Below are 22,486 nucleotides of genomic sequence, written 5' to 3'. Positions count from 1 at the left end.
AAATCCAAATCAAATAATTCCATTTGGCCACTGTTGCCCACCCCGGACGGTCGACAGAACGGTTCTAGAGTCCAGACCCTCTTCTCTGTCAACCCTTCTGCCCATCCATGATCATTCTCATGCCCCCGGTCCACACTGCCATTCCTGCCTTAGTGCAGGCTGGCACTGGCCAATCTTTCCCTTCATCTCATGGAGTCTCATCCCCGCCCCGGTTGGTTTCAAACTTGCCATGAACTACTGCTCTCTGACGGACTTTTTACTACGACTACGACGTACCTCTCCATACACCATCAAATCCACACCCCCTTTCCCCCATCTCAGTCATCCATTGTACTCCGTAGTCCGGGCCATTTGATCAAGCCGGGCTGTGGAGAGCTTTGGGCTCAATTCTTAAATTGATATCTCCCTCACCTCCCTCCTCTCAATCTTCTCCAACTATCGATCGTCTGTCACGTCACATATATCTTGATACTTGCGCCAACTATCAGCCCCTATATCTATCACATCCTTCCCTCCTTCTCTCCATCTCCATCTTCTCAACCACCGAAACCTTCTCTTCTTACTTCCTATACTTCCTATACTTCCTGATCTCTCCTTCTCCTTATCTCCTTATCGCATACCACATCACACTACCCCCCCCTTCTCTTTCCTCCATCAAATTCGCAGATTCCGCACGACACATCACGGGATCAGTCTTGATTTACCAGTCAGTCTTTTCTATCCACATTTTCTGAGTTATCGATTTCTCTGTTTCATTAAACACTGACGTATCGGACGATTCTATAGAGAACTACCCCTCCTAAACCCCCAGAGTCATTTGGTACTGATAGCAGCTCTTTTCCTGCCTCATCTCACGTGAGAGACGGCAACACTCAAAAGAGGATATCTTTCCAATATGGCTGTCAACATGGCCGATGAGGAACTCTTCAAAAGGGCCATCTCTGGGTATCGGGACGCTTTCTTGGATCGGCATTCTCACCTCTCGGAAGCAGAGCGCAACGAACTTTGGAGTCAACAATTAAATCAGTTCATGCCCACCGCGGCCGCTGTATCTTCTCCCAGCTACCGCCCGGTTTCTGGCTCTGGTATCCTTGACAATGGTGGTTCATCTCTCGAGAAATCTGGGAAACGGACTCGACAGGATACTCCGCGGACTCTACCTGGTTCTGGTCTTCCTCCGACGAAACGACGAGTCACCGTATGTGATCTATCTTGGTCTTCTGCTCCCGCCTGTTTTCCACCTCTCCGTTCTTAACCCATCCTGTGTTCCTGTTGCGCTACTCCATTCTTTCTCACTTTCATCTCTGCTCTCCCGCCAACAGTCCCTGGATTGACACTTGGCAGACTCCGGAACCTCCGGTGACCGTTGACTTGACGCGCGATCTGTCGCATGCGTCCTCGCCAGCTGCTCCTCAGACGATCCGGAAGCTATCTAGATCGAATTCTCGGAAGGAGAACTACTCCGGCTTGGGTCCCTCCCGACACACGGCCATGGTCCGCTCGCAGAGTCAACAGACTCCGGTCTCCCATCGACCCTCGCTGGCCTCCCCCACAACGGGACATCGACACTCCTATGGACCCCAGCGCATCCATCGCCGTCTTGACCACGTCAACGAATATTCCCCGTCCGAATATGCAAAGCAATACTTGGATGACTACCAGGCCCAAGGCGGAGTCTCCGCACTTTCGATGGCGCTTTCTACGGATACCACGGCGACTGGAGCTCAGCCCTCGAATCCATCCTTCGTCCCGCAATATCACGGACAATCGGATCTGGTTCCCGACCTGACTGGGCTAGGGAATCCATCTTTGGTTGACCAACCGGTCCAACCGGTGTCGGCCGCAGTGGAGATGAGTAGAACCCCAACTACTGACTCCCTGTGTGGAGGTATGGGAATGATGAGATTTGATTCTTCGGGGCCACATCTCAATCCAAACTGCTCGTTTCCTTTTCCATCCTCAGACTTCATTCCCTCCACGTCCCCTATGAACGTTCCATTTACCAATCCCTTCACATCCGCGCAGCGCGACATGGATCATGTCTCGTTCCCTTTGACTGAATCTCCCGCCCCGCCCTTCTCTTGCTCTGCTCCCCCTGCTACATCCTTTGCACCGCCCGTGTCCACTCTTTCTTCGTCCCCGGCAACGGAGATGAAACATTCCATGTCTTCCGACAGTAGCAACTCGTCTCTCTCTCAGCCCTCAAGGGCGGCTCGGAGGACTCAGGAACAAATCGTTCAGGGCGCCAGACCCATTGCCCCGAAAGTGGAATCGCAGAGCATGTCTCCTCCTAAAGCGACCGAGCAGACTAAGATGATACGTATCTCATCTTCTGATGGGACTTCCAAAGAGGTCGCAGCCATTCCTAAGGCCTCGATCCAGCGACCCCCGCGCCAAAAGACGTATTGCACTATGTGCAACGACCAGCCCGATGGCTTCCACGGGGAGCACGAGCTGCGACGTCACATTGAGCGGGTCCACGCTGTGGTTCGTAAGGTCTGGGTTTGTGTTGATATCTCTCCTGGAAAGACTTTCTTGGCCAACTGCAAAGCTTGCCGCAATGGAAAGCGATATGGTGCTAACTACAACGCTGCCGCTCACTTGCGTCGGACCCATTTCAACCCCTGCCAGCGTGGCCGGGGCGGACGTGGGAAAGATAGTGAGAAGCGCGGTGGCAAGGGCGGTGGTAATCACCCGCCGATGGAAGTCCTTAAGCACTGGATGGTGCAGAAGGAGGAAGTAGTTCTCGAGAACGCTCAAAATTTTATTGACCAGGACGTACTAGGTGATGATCTAGTTGCGGCCCCACCCCCTGTTTCTGCAGAGGATATGATGAATGGCCTGCCCACAATCTCCCCGGAAGACTTTCCGGTCCCAGGGCTGGAGTCAACATTGACGAATGGGTATGATACATTGTCTACCTTTCCTGTGATGGGGCTGGAACCATCGCTTGATGCCTCATGTTATCTCGATGCTCAGCCGTTAGTTCCTGAGATCGACTCGTATGTGTGACTTTACGATTCTTACTAGATTTCTGATGATTTCGCGCACTTCTTGTTGATATATTCTTTGACAATTTCCTGTCCATTTTTACTCTTCTTCCTCCCCCGGGGGGGGCTGTCTTATATTGCTTGACCACATAATCTTCTCACATCATCATTTCTTACTTTGGCCTTTTCTTCGATTTCTCGTTTCTTCAAACTTCTTTTTCTCTTCTTCTTCTTTCACAGCTACTTTATTTTTCACCTTTCCGTTTTTCACTTTTCCTTTTCTTCTCCTTTCTTTTTGGATTCTCTTCTTTTCGAGACTGCAGTGGGAGATAACCCGGACCTCTATGAAGCCCACCGGGCGATACGACATAATGTGTGATGATGAACAGTGACATCAGCCAGACTCAAAGTTTAACAATACATTCAATTGGAGATCATACTCGAAAGCGACGGAAGCCCATTTTGGTCCCTAACGGGGAGAGGAGGAAGTTCTGAGCAACGACTTCTACTGCTACTCCGTGGCAACTAGCTACTTATATGGCACATTCCTACTAATTAGCCTACTCTGGACTATCTCCGAGAGAAATTGCAGGACGTAGATTTCAAGGGCAGCGTATACCCTGCGCAAATTGGTGATCCTCGTGGTACTTTTACTTAGCTCGAGGTGATACCATACTACCTACTGCTTTAGATCGAATGGGCCTGACATGGTTGGATTGGTTTGCAGTCAAGTTCATATGGATATGACCACTGACCTCTCACATGACCCATGACAATAATGGGAAGGGCTCTGGAATCCTTCGAGGCGGGGAACTACAGCACATGCCTTGCACCTCACAAGCAGCCCGAGACTAACCTGCAACACCAAATCAGTCACATGGTGTATCTATATTTAAGTTCACTTCTTGTGTGATGGTACTTTTCGGGAACTGAATGATTCAATATTTAATCTTCCCCTCCTTTTTCAGGAGCTTGTTTCCATAAGACTGACTCAGCAGATAAGTGTACTAACTAACCACTACAAATGATAATTATTAGACACCAGAACTTAATAAATTTGACATGTTGAACCTGAACAATGCTTGAGATCTAGTTTTTAATATTTGTGTCCCTCTATAGTAGATAGATGTACCTTATTTTTCTTGTACTCCGTCTGTCATAACGCTCCCCTCGGAAAGGCGACCGTACCAGACAATTAGGAATGTCTCTTTCGCGCTGCAAAATATGACAATACATCACTGGAAAAATAGTGCTCCATTTTCTCCTGTTTATGGCTAGTTTTTGTCAGAGCATATTGGTTTTACATGCACAGTTGCTGATTCTGTAACTGCTGGATATATACGCAACTTGATGGAACGGCGGTATACTATCATTATAGCCCCTTAGACTACTATCACCTACCCACGATTGGACAGGTAAAAAAGGGGGGAAAAAAAGAAGAAAACATTACATTCAAGCCCGGTATTGAAGGATCTTCATATAGATATAAACAACTGTTCCAAAGTTATCTCAGCATACTTTATTCATTGATCCATCCATCCTAATCTATCCAGTTCGAATGGCTGTACATCTTGTACACGCCTACTCCGTCTTCAAAACAGCCAGACTCAGATTCGGCAGACTGAAATCAAACACGCCGTTGGCACCAGCCGTCACGGTGGAGGTCTTCTTATCGACAATATCAGCAACTCCCACTTCGTTCATGCCCAGTGGATCCGCGGCGGTGAGCACAGTAAGGCTTGCACTGGTACCGGCCTTGACGCCGTCAAAAGTAAGAGACACGGGCACGTCGGCGGTGCTGTTGTATACGGCTGCCTTGAAAATATGAGAATTGCTCGTGTTGTCGACACCAGCGACGTAGTAGAGAGGTCCGAAGCTAGAATCTGATGTGGTGGGGAGGGTGTGTGTGAAGGAGTTGTGAGAGAAGAGCTGTTTTCTTTTTGTCAGTTTATGTCCTGGACCCTGGTAGAGCAACGGGCGTATATTTATATACTTACGTCGTAAAGGTGCCAGCTGGTCGAACGTGCCGTCTCATCGGGGTTCGAGTTGAACGCGAGGAAGGTAGGAGACCATTGGTAGTTGTCGAGGTTCATCATGAAGGGGGCCTGGGATGTACGTTAGTTCGTTGATATTGATACAGGGTTAGAAGTTGGGGGCATAGAGATGGTCCTTACGTATGTTGTTCCCAGAACCTTGTCGGCGTTTCTTTCGGCACCGATGAGGAAGACTCCTTCTGCGACGCTACCGATCCACCATGGGTACTGTGAGAAATGGGCAGAGCCGCCCCAGACGATTTCGCGTCCGTTGAGCTGAATCGCTGCGATTTCGCCTGTTCATATTTCATTGTTAGCGTATATGGAAGGATGACTAGCTTGGCAAGGTAGTCCAGACCAAGACTTACCAAGTAGGATCGGATGGTCGGGGCTGAACTGGTCGAAGAAGTTGAACTTCTTGACGAAGTTGTCTGGCGTATCGTACAGGTGATAGTCACCGCCTGCATCGCCAGGGAAGTCGATTTCAACAGTGGATGCCAGGACTGTAATGTCTGGGTACTTCTCCTTGATGGCGTTGTAGAAGGCCTGGAAGCGGTAGGATTTGTATGAATCCAGCCCTTCGTTTAAGTTATCCTCGTTACCGACTTCGACATATTTGACTGTCCAAGGTTTTGGATGGCCAAGGGACGCGCGAAGGGCACCGTATTCGGTGTCTACGGAGCCAGTGAGGAATTCCAGCTCGTCTAGGCGTCTTGAACGTATAGACCGAGCTCAGATTCGGGGATTGCGTCGCCGTTCAGTGCAAATCCACCCCATACAGCAAGAACTACGGACTTGTTAGAGGCGTCATAAATTGGTGATAAACGACTTACTGGGCTCGACTCCAAGGTCTTCACACCATTCCATGTATTCGACGAGACCTAGTCCGTGGGTTTCTTGGTAGGACCAGGTTGTTGCACGGCCTGGGCGGTCCTTGAGAGGTCCAATGGTTTCGTTCCATTTCCATCTGCCGTCAATGGTATCGCCTTCGAGGTTGTTGCCACCTGGGAATCGCAGGAATTTCTAGTTTGTTAGCATTGTCTTTCTAGTAGATGCAAGCACATTGACATACAGGTCCAAAGTCGGCCATCGCTTGCATCAAATCCCTGCGAAGTCCATTGGGACGGTCGTTATATGTAGGAGGGAACAGGCTGATAAGGTTGAAGTCAAGGGAGCCGTCAACAGTTTTCTACACAGTCAGTAAGGGCAAATCTACCAGTCATTGGTGTATCCACTCACAGAAGCATCGAAGGTAATAGAGAACGTGTTCTCGGTGTTTGAGGCAGCCTTAGTGGGGGTCAAAGTAAAGTTATGCTGGGTCCATTCGCCACGAGCGCTCTTTGACACAATGACAGCGCTGGCATATACCTCACCAGTCTTATTGGACTGCAGGGAAGCTGTGAATGTTCCGTTGTAGGCACCCTTCACATAGAAGGAGCCGGTGTACGTCTGCTCTCTTACGTCGAGACCCCACCAACCCAAGTTGGTAAGGCCAGCCTTTCCTGTCGTTCCTTTGACATTGACTGATGTGGGCAGTGCAGATGACAGGGGTTGACTGAGGTTCTTTAGAGACAGCGCCGATCCGTCGACTGGAATCCAAGCATCCAATGTGGAAGGGTATTTCTCGCCTCCCTGGAACGCACGATTGCGAATCAGCTCCGCATAGAGACCCCCATCACCACAGTAGTTGATTTCCTACATAATAGTCAGCCACCATCTCCGATCGAACCCACTCGCTGTGGGGAACCTACCTCTTCCATGATACCATATTGTAAACCACTAGTGGCATTACCACCAGACGATGCAACGGAGATCTCAACCGCTGCACCGCAAGCTGCCAGCAGGGGCAGAAGGAAACATTTGCGTAGCATAGTGGCTCTCCCCTACGATGCACTCTGCCGATCTTATTCCCGTCCAGTACTTGACCCCGGCCGGTGAACCCCAGACAATTTATATGTGATTGCTATCCCCGACCCCAGCGGAGCCCACCCCACGACAAGGACCGTTTTCCGGCAATCGCAGACATGCCGAAGAGAGTCTGTCGCCAAGGGGCAGCATTTCCTGTGGAGTAGACCATGACATTTGAGGAATTGAGGAACAAGACTTCCGCTTCTGGTAAAAGTCCTTGAGGGGTATGCAGGTAGAAAATGAAGTCATAACTTCATGCACGACGATGGTTTGACGTTTTCTCAAATTGCATGATAGCGTGTGACCGTCGAGACGACATGCATCGTCAAAGGTCTAGGCTCCACAGCCTGTGAAGTCAATAGCATGTTTAACCCTGGATACATAGTATCACATATTCTCAGCTTCATGACTGTAATCAAAGAAAACCTCTCCGCGGTACATTGGACTCGAGAATGATGTATTCAGCAGGGGATAAAAATGCGGAGTTCCCCCGCATCATAGAAATCATCGTTGCCGTGATCGTCTCACTTGTGCCTAAAACTGGGCATAGGATGCTGCATTGCACGGAGATTATTTTTCCGTCTTCAACCGCAGGCTATTATTACCACCAGGGTTGCAGCGAATTAATGTTGATGCCTGGCGGTTCTGCCGACATTTATCCGGGCTATTTAACACAGCACCACTCTTTTCCGGCGCATCTGGAGACCTCAGACGGGGCGGTGGTTGATTTTGTCATCGAGTTTAAGTGTGCCTGAGGACATTGGCAAGGTCAGTCCTATGATGTGTTGCTGATAATCACATTCACCTCGCCTTGGAGAACCCATGCGCGATATCCTTCCAGTTGCGACCAATCTCAGAGATTGACTCCCCTAACAACCACGGGTATTGGGATCGAGCTTGCCTCGTGAAGAAGATCATGTCCGCCTTTTGCATCCCAAGGTCCTCTACCTATAATCGAGGAAACGTTCGCTCACCGGCATACACAGGTGTCGCTCCTAATAATTGATCGAATGGCTCGTGAAAACCCATTACCAGTTCGCTATCATGATAGACGAAGGTGAGACTGTACTAACTCAACGGCAAGATGAGAGGCTGAGGTTGATGTGCGAGTGGGCAATCGGATGCCCCTGACATCCCTAATTTTGAATCTCTCGGTGCCTCTGGTCTTCATATTTCATAACATTTTGACCCTTTGCATAGTGTCGTCTACGGCCATCCTCCAAAGCTGGTGGGCGCCAGATTTCTGATGAGAAGATATAGTAAAAAGAAGAAATAAAGGTCCAATTGAAGACTATCTCCGTACTGCAGATGAAGTTGCACTCCACGATCCACGGAGACAATCGATCGTAAAACAATGCTCCCTTCGAAGAAACACCGACGCAAGAAGGAAACAAAAAACGATCCGCGAGAAATGAAAAGGTTATCGAACTGAAAGCGCCATCCAGCTAAAGCAGATATCTTCCCCAATTCAGCACCCCCTTGTCTCGGAAGCCATTATTCCCAAGTAAACATGATTGATAAAAATCGGTACGGTCCACGACGTTTGGAGGACAGATTGACAGGTCAAAGGAAAGCGAAATACGCGAAAAGGGCTGTACGCCGAATCGCGGAAGTTTCAGCGCCTCCCGGCGCCCTCACCCCAACCGGCTGTCCTGCACGCGATGGGTAGGTATTATCGTATCATCGAGGTCATATACGGGTCGTGAAGCTTTAGCACATTTCGCAACATTCGATACATTCCATACAGCATTCGCAGCTCTCTTCGCACAGGAAACAACAACAAAGGGTGGCCAAGCTAGAAGAGACATGAGGGTCAGCACTGTGCACATATAAATGTCCAATTCAGAACTCACCAAGCTGTAAGGCAGCCGCGATTTTTACTTTCACTCTGCTGCTGCGCTTGTGGTGGCTGCTGGTATCCCATCTGTTGTACGATCGTTAGCCAGTCGCCCTGAGAGACGGTCCGGAGTCGTAGCTTACGGGGGGTTGAGGTGCGTATTGTCCAGGAGGAGGACCCTGAGGAGGGTAACCACCGTACGGCTGCTGGGGAGGGTAGCCACCCTGAGGAGGACCGTAGTTACCGGGAGGAGGTCCGTAGCTGCACAGAGGACGGGAGTCAGAATGAATTGTAAAGGACTTTGAAGGGACAAGTGTCGAGTCTCCTCCGCCTGGTCCGCCCACTTCAAGGGACAACCAACGGATGACATCGGACAAGACCCTCAAAACCGCGCCTTGGCCAACTGCGACACTGTAGCCTCCGACACTACCTGGGCAGACATCGCAAAGCCGGTCGCAAAAACGGATAAGAAAAACGGGGTAGCATTGGAGTACTTACGCAGGCTGGGGAGGATAGGGGGGCTGTTGTTGGTAACTCATGATGATAGATATCTGTGGGCAGAACGATTGTCGCACCGGTCAGTATGGACTGATCAAACCAAGCTTCAAATGATGGAATCGGTTGAAGAAGAAAATTAAGATGATGGGGAAAAGAGGCTCTCGTGGGCACGGTAAGGGCCAATGAAAGGGGGTAGAGGGTACCTAAGAAATGCCAAGTACGAACGGGTCGAACAAGAGACAAGAACTTGAAGGGGGGGGGGAAGGGAAGAGAGAGTAAAAAAGTGGAATTAATAACCAACGGGGGAGAAAAGCAGAGGACAAGTCCGAAGCGGAGAAATTCAAAATAGGGAATGGGCTTGAAAAAGAGGAGAAGCCGATCGTCCGGTGGGCTCAGATTGCACTCTTAAAGATGGAATCCAATCCAAATTCGAATTTCCAGAATTTCTTTGCAATTCTCACCCAAGAAATATTCTTAGCACTAAGCAATTCTAGTATACCCACTAAGAAGAATTCGATAATTCCACCCTGATAGCCTTGTCCTCAAACCATTATCACGGGCTGTTTTCCCGGCATTCCGCATTGGGGCTGGTGCGAATCCTGGCCGTGCAAACTTTGTTATCACTGACTGGCCCCCTTTGTTAGTTGCTGGTTGCTACCTACCTACCTAGGTAGTATTTCCGAGTCAACAATAATAATCCTCGGTAATTGAGAGAGTCCGTAGCACAAACCCGTCAGACAATATAATTCTCCATAATGAGCTGAGTTACTAGTAGTACAGCATAGTCTATACTAGTAGCTATTACACAGCCCCCTTACCACAGCCACAGCCCTACAGGGATCCGCCGAGAGAGAGTCACCGACTGGTACGGACCCAAGTCACTTCTCTACCCCCACTGGTTACACACTCCCATTGGTTAAATGAATACCCAACATCCTTCCCATTGGCCTGCATGCGCCACCTTCATTTCCACTTCTGCAGACCCCTGATAGGACCTCGGAGACTCCAAAGCAGACAAGCCACAGCCATCGTGTCACTTTTAATTAAAGAGTGGCTAGTCGATGCCAGAACCGGTTTCAATGACATCTGCCAGAAGGCGCAGCACTCTTGCAGAATTCTTGACGAGTTCTAGAACTTCTTGCACATTGCCCTACGTAGGTTCCAGACTGTATAAAGAAGGGCTTCTAAATTGAGTATGGGGTTGCCTGGGGATATATTTAGTAGAAAAGTCAAACACGCTCATGTAAGAGGCTATGGAAAGAAGCTCATGATTAAGTCGCTACGAACGACTGATCTGCCCGAGGTAGAAACAGTGATCAATAAAGCGGCGTCATTCACGTGGCTTGGAAGCCATGCCATGTATACTTGGTTACGTTACAGACTTCTATTCCCTAAATTAGCACAGTAGCAATGCGGTAAAACGACTACAAAGCAAATGCACCCAGAGGTAGCAAGTATACACCAATGAGCTTACGGAACCGAAGCAATGTGATCAATGGAAGGGGTCTACATCATAACGATACTGCCTGAATTGTGGCTAGTAGCTTTATCTATGCGGGGTATTGTAGTAATAGACTGGGACTAACCAGTGTCATGGGGAGATAAAAGGAAGACGAGCACATAGAGAATAATTAGAAAAGTAAAAGTCTCACAGTTCTAATCTCGGCCCATGATAATGCCTCCGTGCATATGCAAACCAGTTTGCGACCCCAAGAACTAGCATTGCAACAAGTACCACGGAAGTGTAGTCTGAAGTACCAGTTAGTATGTATTGCCCGTCAAAAGCAGAAAAGGTATCTCAAGGGAACACAACGTACTCATATTCCCGCCTGTAGCTGGTAAGACAGTTGGAAACGAGAAAAAGATAGTCAACACAACAGCCCACACAATCGTTGCGATGTTGACAATGTAACCAATTGCATTCATTAGTTTGAATGGCCTCGATGGAGGGAGGTAATCCGCCGAGCGACGACGGTACAGAAGAAGCGCGGAGGGGATGGCGTAGGATATTTGCGCGACGACAACTGTAGTGCTTATGAAGGCGTTGAATGCTATTGAATGATATATTAACACGCAAGGCACAGTATAACATATGCACGGGTGTGACAAGGGTAGAGTTGTCTTACCGTTGGAAGATGCAACATAAACAACTCCCAGTAGCAGAACGCATAATCCATCAAGAAGGATCGCGTATACAGGTACCCCGAGTGTACGGCTAACAGAGGCTAACTTATGCGAGTAGAAAAGCGCTTCGTCTCGGGCAAAAGACCATGTTAGTCGGGATGAGGTTTGGTGTACTGCGTTTAGGGCTACACAGGATATAGTGAGCATGCAGGCCATGAAGATTGTCGCGGCTGCTGGGGAATGTGTGGCCTTTTCCCAAATAAAGTAGATAGGAAACCTGGTTTTTGTTGGCTCACGTTAGACCGGTCCTACATTTTGGTGGACTTGGAGAGAGTTTGAGGCTGACGCACCCAGTTGGAGTTGTGAGGGAGAGCTCCACATCCTTGTAACTGTAGATTATGGCGACAGAGAAGGGAAATGCGGTCAAGAACCCCACGATTACAGTTACAATAACTGCTTTGGGAACAATGCGTTCCGGTTGAAGACATTCTTCAGCGAGATGGAGCGTGGCGTCGAGACCAGAAAGCATGAATTGAGGAGTGGAAAGACCCGTCAAGAAGGAGATACCATCTGGCCAGCCGCCGGATCCATTAGCAAATTGTGTCCAGACGTGTGCTGAGTCTATTTGGACGGAGGAGCGAGCGGGGCAGGTAACTGTTATGGCGAGAAAAGTGGATATTGAAAGGAGGACTACTTCCGTTAGCCTTCTTCATTCAGTAGGTCGTGTGAGAAGATAGACATTGAGCACCTACAACCAAGATTATAGACCCACAGCGTCTTGTTTGTGAGGAATATGTTATAAAAAACCATAACAATATTCATCGCTTGATACACAAGGAAATAGTGCCATGTTTCAGGTTGATATTCCGGCCGCCACCGGATTATGATGGCCATGAGCACATTAGCCGACGATAATGCAATAGATGCACTCAGCGTAATCCATGAGAATACGGCTGCCAGCCCACTGGAATATGATAAACTGCGACTCCAACGACTTGTAGCCAAGATCGAGGTGAAATGATATTGCCCACCTGCAGTGGGTAGACACTTGCAAGTTCAGCAAGTGTCAGCCTGTACAGAGCATAACGGCGGAAACGAGAATGATCCCATAGAGCAAGGTCACAGCCCCGCCGGACTGGATGGCGATGGCGAAACTGGCCGCGATGGCAACCCAGCTGTTGGAGATATTGTAACCTACCGCGATGATGCTGAGTATGCTAAAGTTCTGTTTCATCGGCGCATTGGGAAGGCCTGTTACGGCGACTTGGCCGTTGGAAAGTTCGATAGAGGGAGTGGAGAGGTCATGGTTGGGTTTGAGATCTTGTTTACTCATACTGTTCTGTGAAGTGAGATGATCAAGTACGAAAGTCGTTTTAAAGTGCAGTTATATGTCATTACATTTCTCCCATATTGTCTACGCTAGGCCAATGGGGCAGACGATTGATGGAGTCGACTTTAGGGTTTCTGGCCATGCGTTAGTAACGATATCATACCCTATCAAGATAGTGAGCGATAGTCGGAACGCTTATCGAATTCCGAGCCCGGTATATCAACACTACATTATCTTGCACTTTGACAGGCAGAAGTGTTTTCGGGTCCCCCTAAATGCATGACTATAGCGGAATGACGGCGGAATTGATAGCCGACCGATGTTTAAGAAGCTCTGCAACTGAGTAGCGTAGCCAGGATATCTTGCCCTACTTGATGCTTCCCCGCATTTCCAAACCCCGGATAAGGTTCATTAGTATATACTTCAGGTTTGTCCATTGGACCTCCAGGCTGTTCAGCTACCTGAGAGTGGGATTTATCCGCATTGCGGAATAGATGCGACGTTGAATATACCCAAGGTAATGTTGCTATCAACAAAGTACAGTTGCAATCACCAATGACTGGCAGGAAGTTCTGATAAAGCTAATTTGCCATAAAGTTCATTGCACCTCTGGTTCTATTGCTGGTAGGCTTTCTGTTGATAAGGCTGCCCTTCACGCCTAATATGTCTCCGGTATGGAACTAATTCCGATATCGTGTTCCTGCCCATTCTCACAAATCCCGCTCCGTCTCTCTACTTCTTTCGAGCCTACCTTTCCGATTTCCACCTCCTATATTGAGCTCAAGATTCTAGGGTGGCTAGCCCTATATAACTGGCCCTCTGAGATCGGCTTACACACTAGTCGCACGGTGTAGCCCTTTACCCTTAGTGAAAAGTGCTGCGATAGTAGCGACAAACCCAAAGCAAGCCGAAGCCATAAAGGACAGTCGGATGCCCCGGTAATATACTAGTCTGGCGGCCATTTGAATGTCGGGAGGTAGATCATGTATAGCCGACACCGAGTGTCGAATATCATCAATAATCTAGAATTGTGCCAGAAGTGATCAGTTATCGCTCAACTAGGTGCTACTCGCAAAGAAAGGGATGTTACTTTCCATTTGTCTGGTACTCCACTCAAGGCCTCAGCGAGGCCTGAGCGCAATGTATTTTGTATAATCGTGGATGTGATCGCCACGCCCCAAACGGTGCCGAGCGAGCGCACCAGGTACACCGTGGATGCCGACACAGCGTGGTCTGTGAATTGTTAGCGTAACAATCTTCCTAGACATACTACATTGTATTGTGCGTACCGGAATGGTCGAATGCGGCAAGGAACGTGAACAGAATCCCAGGGTACACGATACCCTGCCCCAGGCTTGCTGGAATTACGTACGTGAAGTACTTCCAGCCAGCGTCGTTGAATTGCAGTGACATCACCAACACGTTTCCGATGCACATCAGCAAAGCGCCCGCACGTACAAGTTGGGCGAGCTTTCCCCAGCGGGACATGACAATGCCGGAGATAACGCCACCCACTGGGGTCGCGAGCGACGGGATCGCCAGTCTCGCACCAGCCTTCGCGGCAGAATCCAAGAGAATGACTTGGAATAGCAATGGGAGCGTAAAGAGGAACTACTAGTGTTAGCTCAAATTGCGAGAGCGGCGCAACACTACATACTGCATATGCCGCCATTCCGACACAGACATTAGCGACTTGGGTAGCAATAGGTAGGAGACCTTGCAGCATTCTCGGAGGAATCAGCGGGATCGCGGACGTCTTTGTTTCAATAACCACGAAAGCACCTAAAAGGATCACACTTGCAACGAGTGAAAGAATCACCCATAGGTTAGACCAGGGCAAATCGTTTCCGCCCAAGCTTAATCCAACCAACTGACTGGAGAGGCCTAGAATAAGAACGCATGCACCAGAGAGATCGATTCGTCGCCAGATGGCTCTGAAGCCCTGACCCGGTTCGATAAGATCGGCTTTCCTGGGAAGATGAATTACCAGATGACCTGTGATTAGTGCGAGCAGTCCAACGGGAGCCTGCATAAGAAAGCACCATCGCCACCCGATAGTGTCAACAATTGAGCCTCCAAGGGATGCGCCACAGATAGAACCGAAACCGTGCATAACATTTTGGAGGGCCTGGTACATGCCGCGACGACGGAAGGGGATCAGATCTGAATTGACAATGGTGGCTGAACGATATTAGTGTTCAATGTTGTTTAACGAATAAGCGAGTCCACCATACCCATAGTCATCAGACCACCCCCACCGATTCCAGTCAATGCTCTCATCAAATTGAGAAGTACGATATCCTTGGCAATGCCGCAGCCAATACAACCGACCATGAAGGTGATGGTTGCCGTAAAGAAGGAGGTACGCCGTCCAAAGATATCGGAAAAGCGACCATAAAGAGGTTGAAAAGCAGTACTAGTGATTAGGTACGACGTGGTAAGCCATGAGGCGGTGTTGGCAGCGTTAAATTCCGAACTAATGACGGCATAGGTTGACGCGGTGATAGTGCCGTCGAAGCCAGAGAGGAAAACGTTGGACATAATCGCTGGGAAAATCATTAGCGACCTGGTGCTTTCGGCTCGCAGTGATCCATACCGATCTGGATCCAGAGGAAGCCCTTTGGTGGTTTCCAGATTTCCTCTGAAGATAGGAGAGGTTGTTCCTCATGTGGGAGGGCGGGCTCAACGTCGGATTCCGTTCTCGATGCCCCATCGAGCGAGTCATATTGACGGGTGGTTGAGTGCATGACAGATTTATATAGGTCCTTAGCCCGGTCCGAGTGTATGGTGGTTAATTCTTTTCTACGTGGCAGAGATACAAAGGAGAAGAAATTGCGGGGAAGTGATAAGGGAAGGAAAATAGTTGAAGCCATCTTCGTGGACCGATTCATTAGTCTATAAATATCACATCTGATTGATCTTTGATCGCGTTATGGATCCACTCCCCCTTCGGCTATAATAGCGGAGACCCGATCGGGTATTGATTATCACGACGGATCAAAAGCCCTAATCATCTTTTTGCTCCGCCAAGGCTAGAGCAGGATAATACCGTCGGGAGTATCAACGGACAGAGTAAAATATATAGAAGGATCGTAGTACATGCCGCAATGGACAGACAGAGTTGAGCTGAATAGAACAAATTATGAAAGACAGCCTTCAATGCATATTGCTCATCGTCTAGCTTGGAGTGCACCCACCAATCAACTGCTGGTGCATTTGGCCTCGGCGCAATTTACGACTCAGTTTTAATGTATCGGAGTAGTAAGCGCCTAGAACTTTCATTTCCAACTGCATGCACTTCTCCAGCATATCCGTCGCCTCAGTATATCGACCCATTCTCCTCCACGTATCAGCCAGATAGGCCATATCCCATATAGTATAAGGGTGTTCAGCACCAAGAACCTCTCGACTACTCTTCAAGACCCATATCTGCAACTTCTCAGCATCTTCAAGGCGGCCTCTGTCGCTATATATAGAGGCTAGAGTACCGGTGGCAAAAATTGTATCCGGATGTTCTGGTCCAAGAACTCGCTTGGAAGTCTCTGTTGCTTGCGTCTGCAGCGCTTCTGCCTTCCTTAGAAGCCCTAAGTATACGTAGTCATCTGCGAGGATGCGAGTGCTGCTGAGTGTTGAAGGATGATCCATGCCAAGCGCTGTCCTGTGACATTTCAATATCTGCAGGTCGAGTTTCCTGGCTCTATTCCAATTTCCTTTTCCCCTGTATATCCTTGCTAGAGAGCTCTTATTCAGCAGGGTTTCCGGATGCTCTGCACCAAAAACTCTCTCGTACGCTTTCAAGGTCTCTTGTTCTAGTGCTTCTGCCTTCGCCCATCGCTCTTGAACGCAGTATATCGATACAAGTACACTCATGGTTGCCAATGTCACCGTACTTTCGATACCAACAACCTTCTTCAGGCTGCCTAGTGTTTGTATGCTCAACTCCTCAGCTTTGCTCCACTCCCCTTGTCTGAAACATACATCTGCCAAAGCTGCCTGAGTAGATAATGTCACAGGATGTTCGATGCCAAGGCTGCATTTGTTGAAATCTGTAACCGTGTTGAAAGCCCTTCGAGCTTCTTCGTATCTCCCATCACTTAGAGCACCATATCCAAAGATGCGCAATAGATGTATCGCTGCACTTGTTGGAGTATTCCATGATAGTGACTCTAAAATATACCGAGCATGTGGCAGTAATGGTCTCCACATGTGTCGGTTTTCATGTCTGGGGAATGGGAAAAGCGCATTCATGTGACTCAGAGCTTTGTTAGTCCATTCTGTGAGAGTGCCCTGCATGCGCAGCCAGTTACGCGTCGCCAGGTGTACAAGGCGATGTATATCCAAAAGCTGATTATTTTCATGACTTGCAATGAACGAAAAAGCCTTCAGCGTCCCAATAGCAGCAGCAGACTCTGCTGCAAGCTGTGTGAGGGGAAGATATATCCGCGGAATGTTCTTTGAGTCAACGCAGGCCATAAGTGACAAGTACTCCGCTGCTAAAGTGTCAGAAGCCTGAATTTGCTCAAAGGATATGAGCCACGTTGCCGCAATAGGGTTCTTCCCGTCCTCGTATCTACCTTCGTCTTCGAAATCTTGACTAAGCATGCCAATCATACTCTCTTCAGTACTATCATGGAGCGATATATACTCAGATAGCGTCATTTGATTCTCGTTGATGAATGCGGCTGCCTGAACAATTGCGAGCGGCAGGCACGTAAGCTTCTGAAGCAATTCAGCGCTAGCTTGATCATCAGCTAACAGGCTTCGGTCGATCAAAACATTTCCGAGCAGGTTCTTGGCTAGTTCGTTATTCATCGCTTTGACCGTGACTATATTTCTCCCTACTAACCCAGCTGCTGTTTTGTGGCTTCTGGTTGTGAAAAGGATAGACCCATGCCTGCTCTTTGGCAGGATAGAACCAGCCGTATCTTTGGTTTTATCAGCCCAAAAGGAGATGTCATCAGCATTGTCTAACACCAGTAGCCATTTACCGGAGCTTTCTTGACTCAGTCGATGTTGGACTATACTCTGAATGCCTTCAATATCGTTTCCGACATTGGAGATTTGCAGCTCTTTTGCAATTTGCAAATATGCCTCCAGCATGCTCTCCATGTTAGTGACTGGTATCCAAAATATTGCGCAGTCCGGATGTCTCTCTCGCAGGATATGCGCGTATTCAAGCGCAATTTGCGTTTTCCCAACGCCACCAAGCCCAACAATCGCAGCCTGGGAAAATGCACTGTCACTGCCAAGAATATCATCAACCATAGCGATTTCCGCTGAGCGACTGACAAAAAGCGGATTCCGCCGGAAAGGGACAATCCAGGGTGCTCTGGTTCTTGACGCTGTACGAAAATTAGCATTTGCACATTAACGGCACACAAGAGTCGTACGTATATGGAGCTGTGTTGAAGGTGGAATATGGTTTCCCTGTACCATGTGAATATTATGTTAGATCTTTAAGTTCATTGTGTATACGTACGCCGAGGATCCTTGAGATGTTGGACATCGCCATACCTAGTCCGGATTAGCTATGCGTTCATTGTATCCTATGCAAAGATTTCAATATACCTACCCCGTTTGAGCTTCAAGTTCTGGATGCAATCTCGCACCCGGAACACCTGAGTCTGGTGATCCAGATATCGATGCGTTGCTGCTTCTATCGTTCCCTGCTTCCGGTATTCTTCGAGACCAATTCCCTGCAATCCCTGCTCAACATTGAAACGGAAGTACCGCTTCTCGTCGTAGTGTTTGGCCCATCTTGCTATGAACTTCTGTTCTGTTATCCTAGTCTCGGTCGCCATACTGACCAATGTTTTAGAAAGAAACTTGACTGCCTTATCCTCAATACCAGCTATCCCGGGATCCCCTGTCCCAATGGAGACGAAGCATTTCACGAGCGGCTTTAAATCACCAGTACCAGAACACCATATGTCTGCCGCTTCTCCTTCCACTTCGTTCACAGGGTTGTTTGAGCCTAGAGCACCATCTACAAACTTTCGTGTTCCGATGTAGACAGGATCGAAAAATGTTGTAGCAGCTGACGTGGCAAGTGCAGCCTGGCAGATGGTGGCAGGAATGTTATCCTTAGACGGCAAACTGTAGTCTCGAAGACGTACAACATCTTTTGTCTCGTGCGATGTAGTACAAACAAAACTAGTCACATAAGAATTAACCCACATTATCGATGGGGTCATATACTCACACACGACAGCCGCGGTCGCATCCGTCATTGAAAAGATCGGTCTCCTTTGCTCCATGGCTGGTCACAACGTCTTTGATAGCACTTTCTAGCTTCGCTGCGTCAAATCGCGACCTGATGTCGCCGGAGAAATTTATGGGCCATCGGGACTTTTTCTCGAAAACCGTTTTGATCAACTTCACGTACGTATCGATACACTCGTCAACGCTCATTTTCAGGCGGCCAAGCATGATCGCAATAAGGCCTCCAGTACTCGTGCCACCGATGAGATCGAATATCTCGCAAGGCTTGACTTGACCGAGTTCCGGTCGTTCATGGCTCAATCGAGCCATGAGATGCTTCAAGATATAGAGGGTTGAAAGCCCTCGCACACCACCACCATCCAGCGATAGTAGACATAATCCTGTTTTATCGAGAGCATTGTGCTCACCTGTGCTTAGCTTATGCTCCATTGCTTATCTTCTGGTTGTCTAACCCATGGAGAAGACCATCCCCAGCGAGAACAAGATATATTTCCACCAGCAACCATCGTAAGCGCCGTGGTGGAGCACAGCTAGAAGCGACGAGGCTGACAGCCTATATTAGCGCCACGCTGCGCAGTCCATGTGATACTACTATTATTGAAGGTGGTAGCATTAGTGGCGATTCAAATTGCAACGCCATTGCAACAGCCTGGAACTACCCCTGCTCGTTCTTGGCTGTGATTGTGGTGCCCGACTGGCGGCAAGGCTGATATGTCCCCAAACCACGACACCACGTCAGCCATCGTAGCCATTGGTTCCTACCAATCCCCAAGTATTGGTCTTGTTATGGCGCTAATATTGGTATGTTCTTCGCATCATAGTGTAGCTTGTTTTGAGTCAAGAAAAACGCCGATTCTGTCATCCAACCTGAGCCTCACGAGATAAACAATGTTGGTGTTCAGTGCATTCTGAGTACACCAGGTGCAAGGATACTAAAAGCCTGACTGCGAATTTCAAGTCAACCTAAATCCTAGATTGTGTGACAAATCAATAATAATGCTGCGTAGCAGTGGGTGAATGTAAGCGCTGTGGTCATTTTGCCAAGCGCTATGTTGCTGATCGTCCGCTTCTCCTAGCTAGCCCCGGGTTGTTCTCTTCAGTCTCCAGTAAATAAAGTTGGAATAGGCTTGACTTTGAGATTTGCTGCTTTACTTGTGCCTTATGTTCATCGTCAAGTGTGTCGAAATTATCAGGGCGTTTGAATAACATGGGTCCCTGATAATCAACCAGTGGCGATGCCTTGGCCTGAAGAAGAATTGGACCGGCCCATGATCCCTGCCAGTCAATGACAGCGGTAATATGTCCATTGTCAACAAACAGATTTGAGGAATGGAGATCCGTATGCCACAGAATAGAGCGAGTTAACTGCCTATCGATTTTCAAAAGACAAGGGGCAACAGTGAGATATTTTTCTAGGAGCTGTATGTGAGCCCCTGGATCATTTTGGGCCGCAGAAACTAGAAGAGGGTCATCAGAGGCTTTTGGAATAGCGTATTTCTTAATCCATGAAATTTCGCGACGGCCTACAGACGTCGCATATTCTAGCGCGGTTAACCCTAAATACTGATTGTTAGTTATGCGATAGTTCTTTCATTATAATGAGAATGGAATACGAACAGGGGCCCCGGTCAAGTTGCATTTCTGATCGTTCTTTTTTCCAGAAGTCCCTCTCTACTGAAGGCCCAATAGTGAATGTTTTCAAGGCTTTTGCTTTTAATTTCGGTGGTACATCGCTTATGATTTCCGCCGGGACAGCACCCTCAACTGCATCACTCGCGAAGTAAATATTTCCATAGCTGGCAAACATATAAGCAACAGCGTGTACCGGCGGCCACAGATACTTACTGTGAAAACGACAAGGACAAAAGCTTGGCCTCTATTAAAACAAGTTCCTTCATAGTATCGAGTTTTAAATCAGGAGAAATACGATCCCAAACTTTCTCAAGTGGCTGCCCCGCAGCTTCCTCCATGAGGATATATTCTGTCCCGACATTGTTTTCGTTGCTAGTGCTCCAGCTGTAGAGCTTAGGAACAGGTATATCAAGTATTGTTCGAACCTAGTGTGAAAGCCCGGTTTCAATGAAATTTCTTAACCAGCAGTAGGAAGGCGCTCTCACAAATTCCATCATCGCAACTTCCGATGCAGTGGTGTAAAACGGAGGGCTAGCATTCGGATTGGGAATACGTGCTATGACTATTTTTCTATCATCCATAATAAGACGAAACACCTTGTTATACCCTCCTTCTGCTAACTTTCGCATTGACACGCAGTTGTTTGAACCCGCGCTCTCAGCTGCTATATTCTGTAGGGCGACAGGATCAAAGGGTTTGTACCTATCATTCAACTGCTGCTCCTCATCCCACAGCCAGCGCCCACTTGTGTATCGATAAAAGTCTTCGTGTTCCGCTTGGGGGGGAAAGCTTCCGCTGGCTTGCGGTAGTCATTTTGTGAGCGAACAGTTGTGATCCGCAAGAGGGGAGAATTGGTACAGACCCAGCGACAACACGAACGCGTCGAGGGTATAGAGGTTTACGGGGACGGCTCAATTGCCGCAAAAATGGACGAAAAGCGTGGCGGATGTAAGGATACATTGCTCGCGCCTCTGGGTTACATTTTTTCGTGACGGACGAATAAGGTGATGTTAAAGAAGAGGCTGACTTGTACTGGGTTCGGACGATGGTGTAGGTAGGCGGCTAACTAGGTACTATTTTATTTTCTTGGCACTCGGCTCAAAGGTTCTATGGTGTTTTCTTTTCCTAGCATGATTCATGAACCACTTTTAAAATTTTAGTACTTCCAGAAGATCGATGTAATGGTATAATAAGAACTGATTCCTCGAGCTAGAGACTTATATGGTCTGAATATTAAATATAGGTCAGCTTATTATTTAACTAGATAGATAGCCACCTAACTGCTTCGGTGATAGCGGTAATTTACCTATTATAGATCTTTTATAAGCATCAGTGTTACTTCGCAGGGAGTTATATCCAGTCACGTTGTCAGATTCAGATTCAGAATGACGGTCTAGTATAGGTTATGGGTAATTATTAAGTAATGAAAAGAACGAAATTGCATTTTCAGAGTCATATATGAGAAAAACACAGATTCGCACGATATATCTGCGTAGACAATGCAGACCAAACACACTGAAGACTAGATTCCGAGTTTAACAATCAACCACTTTCCATCCTTTAAGGAATTCTGGTTGGGCCTTTCTTCTTTGGCTTGGACTGTACAACGTCCTCGGCATCTTCATAAGGAAAGGGGAGTGATTTTGGCTCCGGTTTCGAGGGCGAGTACCATCTAAAGGCCATCCATGCCGCAGCTGCTCCGGCCACAACGCTAAAGGCGGCTGGGTTTTGGGGCCTAATCAGTGCAGACACAAATGAGTATCTTCCAAGACAAAGCATATCACCACTTTCAGCTTCTCATGAGTTTTGTAGCTGTTCACTTACCGCATGGGCGTTCGTCCACCCGGGATAGTTACTGCCATGTTTGAGGTCTTGTATCTGCTGTTACATGTCTCACAAGTACACGTAGGGT

The 22,486-nt window shown here is 48.2% G+C and overlaps 6 protein-coding genes across 6 annotated transcripts; 1 reads left to right on the top strand and 5 right to left on the bottom strand.

Moving 5' to 3' along the window:
• Nucleotides 1–895: 895 nt before the first annotated feature.
• On the top strand, nucleotides 896–3,012 carry ANOM_003748 (uncharacterized protein; the record flags this gene model as incomplete). Its single annotated transcript, XM_015549005.1, has 2 exons — nucleotides 896–1,198; nucleotides 1,345–3,012. 2 exons carry the CDS (start codon nucleotides 896–898, stop codon nucleotides 3,010–3,012), a joined length of 1,971 nt encoding a protein of 656 aa, XP_015408771.1.
• A 1,559-nt stretch (nucleotides 3,013–4,571) lies between these two features.
• ANOM_003747 (alpha-L-arabinofuranosidase A) lies at nucleotides 4,572–6,894 on the bottom strand (the record flags this gene model as incomplete). The annotated part of the gene is made up of 9 exons (XM_015549004.1): nucleotides 4,572–4,919; nucleotides 4,988–5,095; nucleotides 5,165–5,319; nucleotides 5,392–5,697; nucleotides 5,751–5,810; nucleotides 5,857–6,046; nucleotides 6,096–6,212; nucleotides 6,263–6,718; nucleotides 6,775–6,894. 9 exons carry the CDS (start codon nucleotides 6,892–6,894, stop codon nucleotides 4,572–4,574), a joined length of 1,860 nt encoding a protein of 619 aa, XP_015408769.1.
• Nucleotides 6,895–10,914: 4,020 nt separating this feature from the next.
• On the bottom strand, nucleotides 10,915–15,467 carry ANOM_003746 (uncharacterized protein; the record flags this gene model as incomplete). Its single annotated transcript, XM_015549003.1, has 12 exons — nucleotides 10,915–11,015; nucleotides 11,084–11,317; nucleotides 11,393–11,667; nucleotides 11,741–12,080; nucleotides 12,468–12,724; nucleotides 12,789–12,854; nucleotides 13,555–13,742; nucleotides 13,811–13,953; nucleotides 14,010–14,331; nucleotides 14,378–14,901; nucleotides 14,955–15,266; nucleotides 15,317–15,467. 12 exons carry the CDS (start codon nucleotides 15,465–15,467, stop codon nucleotides 10,915–10,917), a joined length of 2,913 nt encoding a protein of 970 aa, XP_015408770.1.
• A 430-nt stretch (nucleotides 15,468–15,897) lies between these two features.
• ANOM_003745 (putative kinesin) lies at nucleotides 15,898–19,371 on the bottom strand (the record flags this gene model as incomplete). The annotated part of the gene is made up of 5 exons (XM_015549002.1): nucleotides 15,898–18,062; nucleotides 18,111–18,147; nucleotides 18,200–18,234; nucleotides 18,293–18,873; nucleotides 18,923–19,371. 5 exons carry the CDS (start codon nucleotides 19,369–19,371, stop codon nucleotides 15,898–15,900), a joined length of 3,267 nt encoding a protein of 1,088 aa, XP_015408767.1.
• A 618-nt stretch (nucleotides 19,372–19,989) lies between these two features.
• Nucleotides 19,990–21,155, bottom strand: ANOM_003744 (uncharacterized protein; the record flags this gene model as incomplete). The annotated part of the gene is made up of 4 exons (XM_015549001.1): nucleotides 19,990–20,498; nucleotides 20,560–20,738; nucleotides 20,788–20,999; nucleotides 21,060–21,155. 4 exons carry the CDS (start codon nucleotides 21,153–21,155, stop codon nucleotides 19,990–19,992), a joined length of 996 nt encoding a protein of 331 aa, XP_015408768.1.
• An 873-nt stretch (nucleotides 21,156–22,028) lies between these two features.
• Nucleotides 22,029–22,479, bottom strand: ANOM_003743 (uncharacterized protein). Its single transcript, XM_015549000.1, has 2 exons — nucleotides 22,399–22,479; nucleotides 22,029–22,309 (listed from the first exon to the last, which is right to left on the bottom strand). Exons 1-2 carry the CDS (start codon nucleotides 22,434–22,436, stop codon nucleotides 22,135–22,137), a joined length of 213 nt encoding a protein of 70 aa, XP_015408765.1. The 5' UTR covers nucleotides 22,437–22,479; the 3' UTR covers nucleotides 22,029–22,134.
• Between the last annotated feature and the right edge of the window lie 7 nt (nucleotides 22,480–22,486).

This window comes from Aspergillus nomiae (genome assembly GCF_001204775.2).
Source record: "Aspergillus nomiae NRRL 13137 chromosome Unknown contig00068, whole genome shotgun sequence".
Taxonomy (NCBI): Eukaryota; Fungi; Ascomycota; class Eurotiomycetes; order Eurotiales; family Aspergillaceae; genus Aspergillus; species Aspergillus nomiae.
The sequence above is the reverse complement of the archived record's forward strand: the minus strand, read 5'-3'. Positions and strand labels throughout refer to the sequence as shown.

What these genes read in the sequence shown, in the direction of transcription:
- ANOM_003743 (XM_015549000.1), bottom strand. Translation starts at nt 22,436, where the DNA reads ATGGCAGTAACTATCCCGGGTGGACGAACGCCCATGCG. An exon ending in GGTGGACGAACGCCCATGCG is followed by an intron (nt 22,310 to 22,398) that starts GTAAGTGAACAG and finishes TGCACTGATTAG; the next exon opens with GCCCCAAAACCCAGCCGCCT.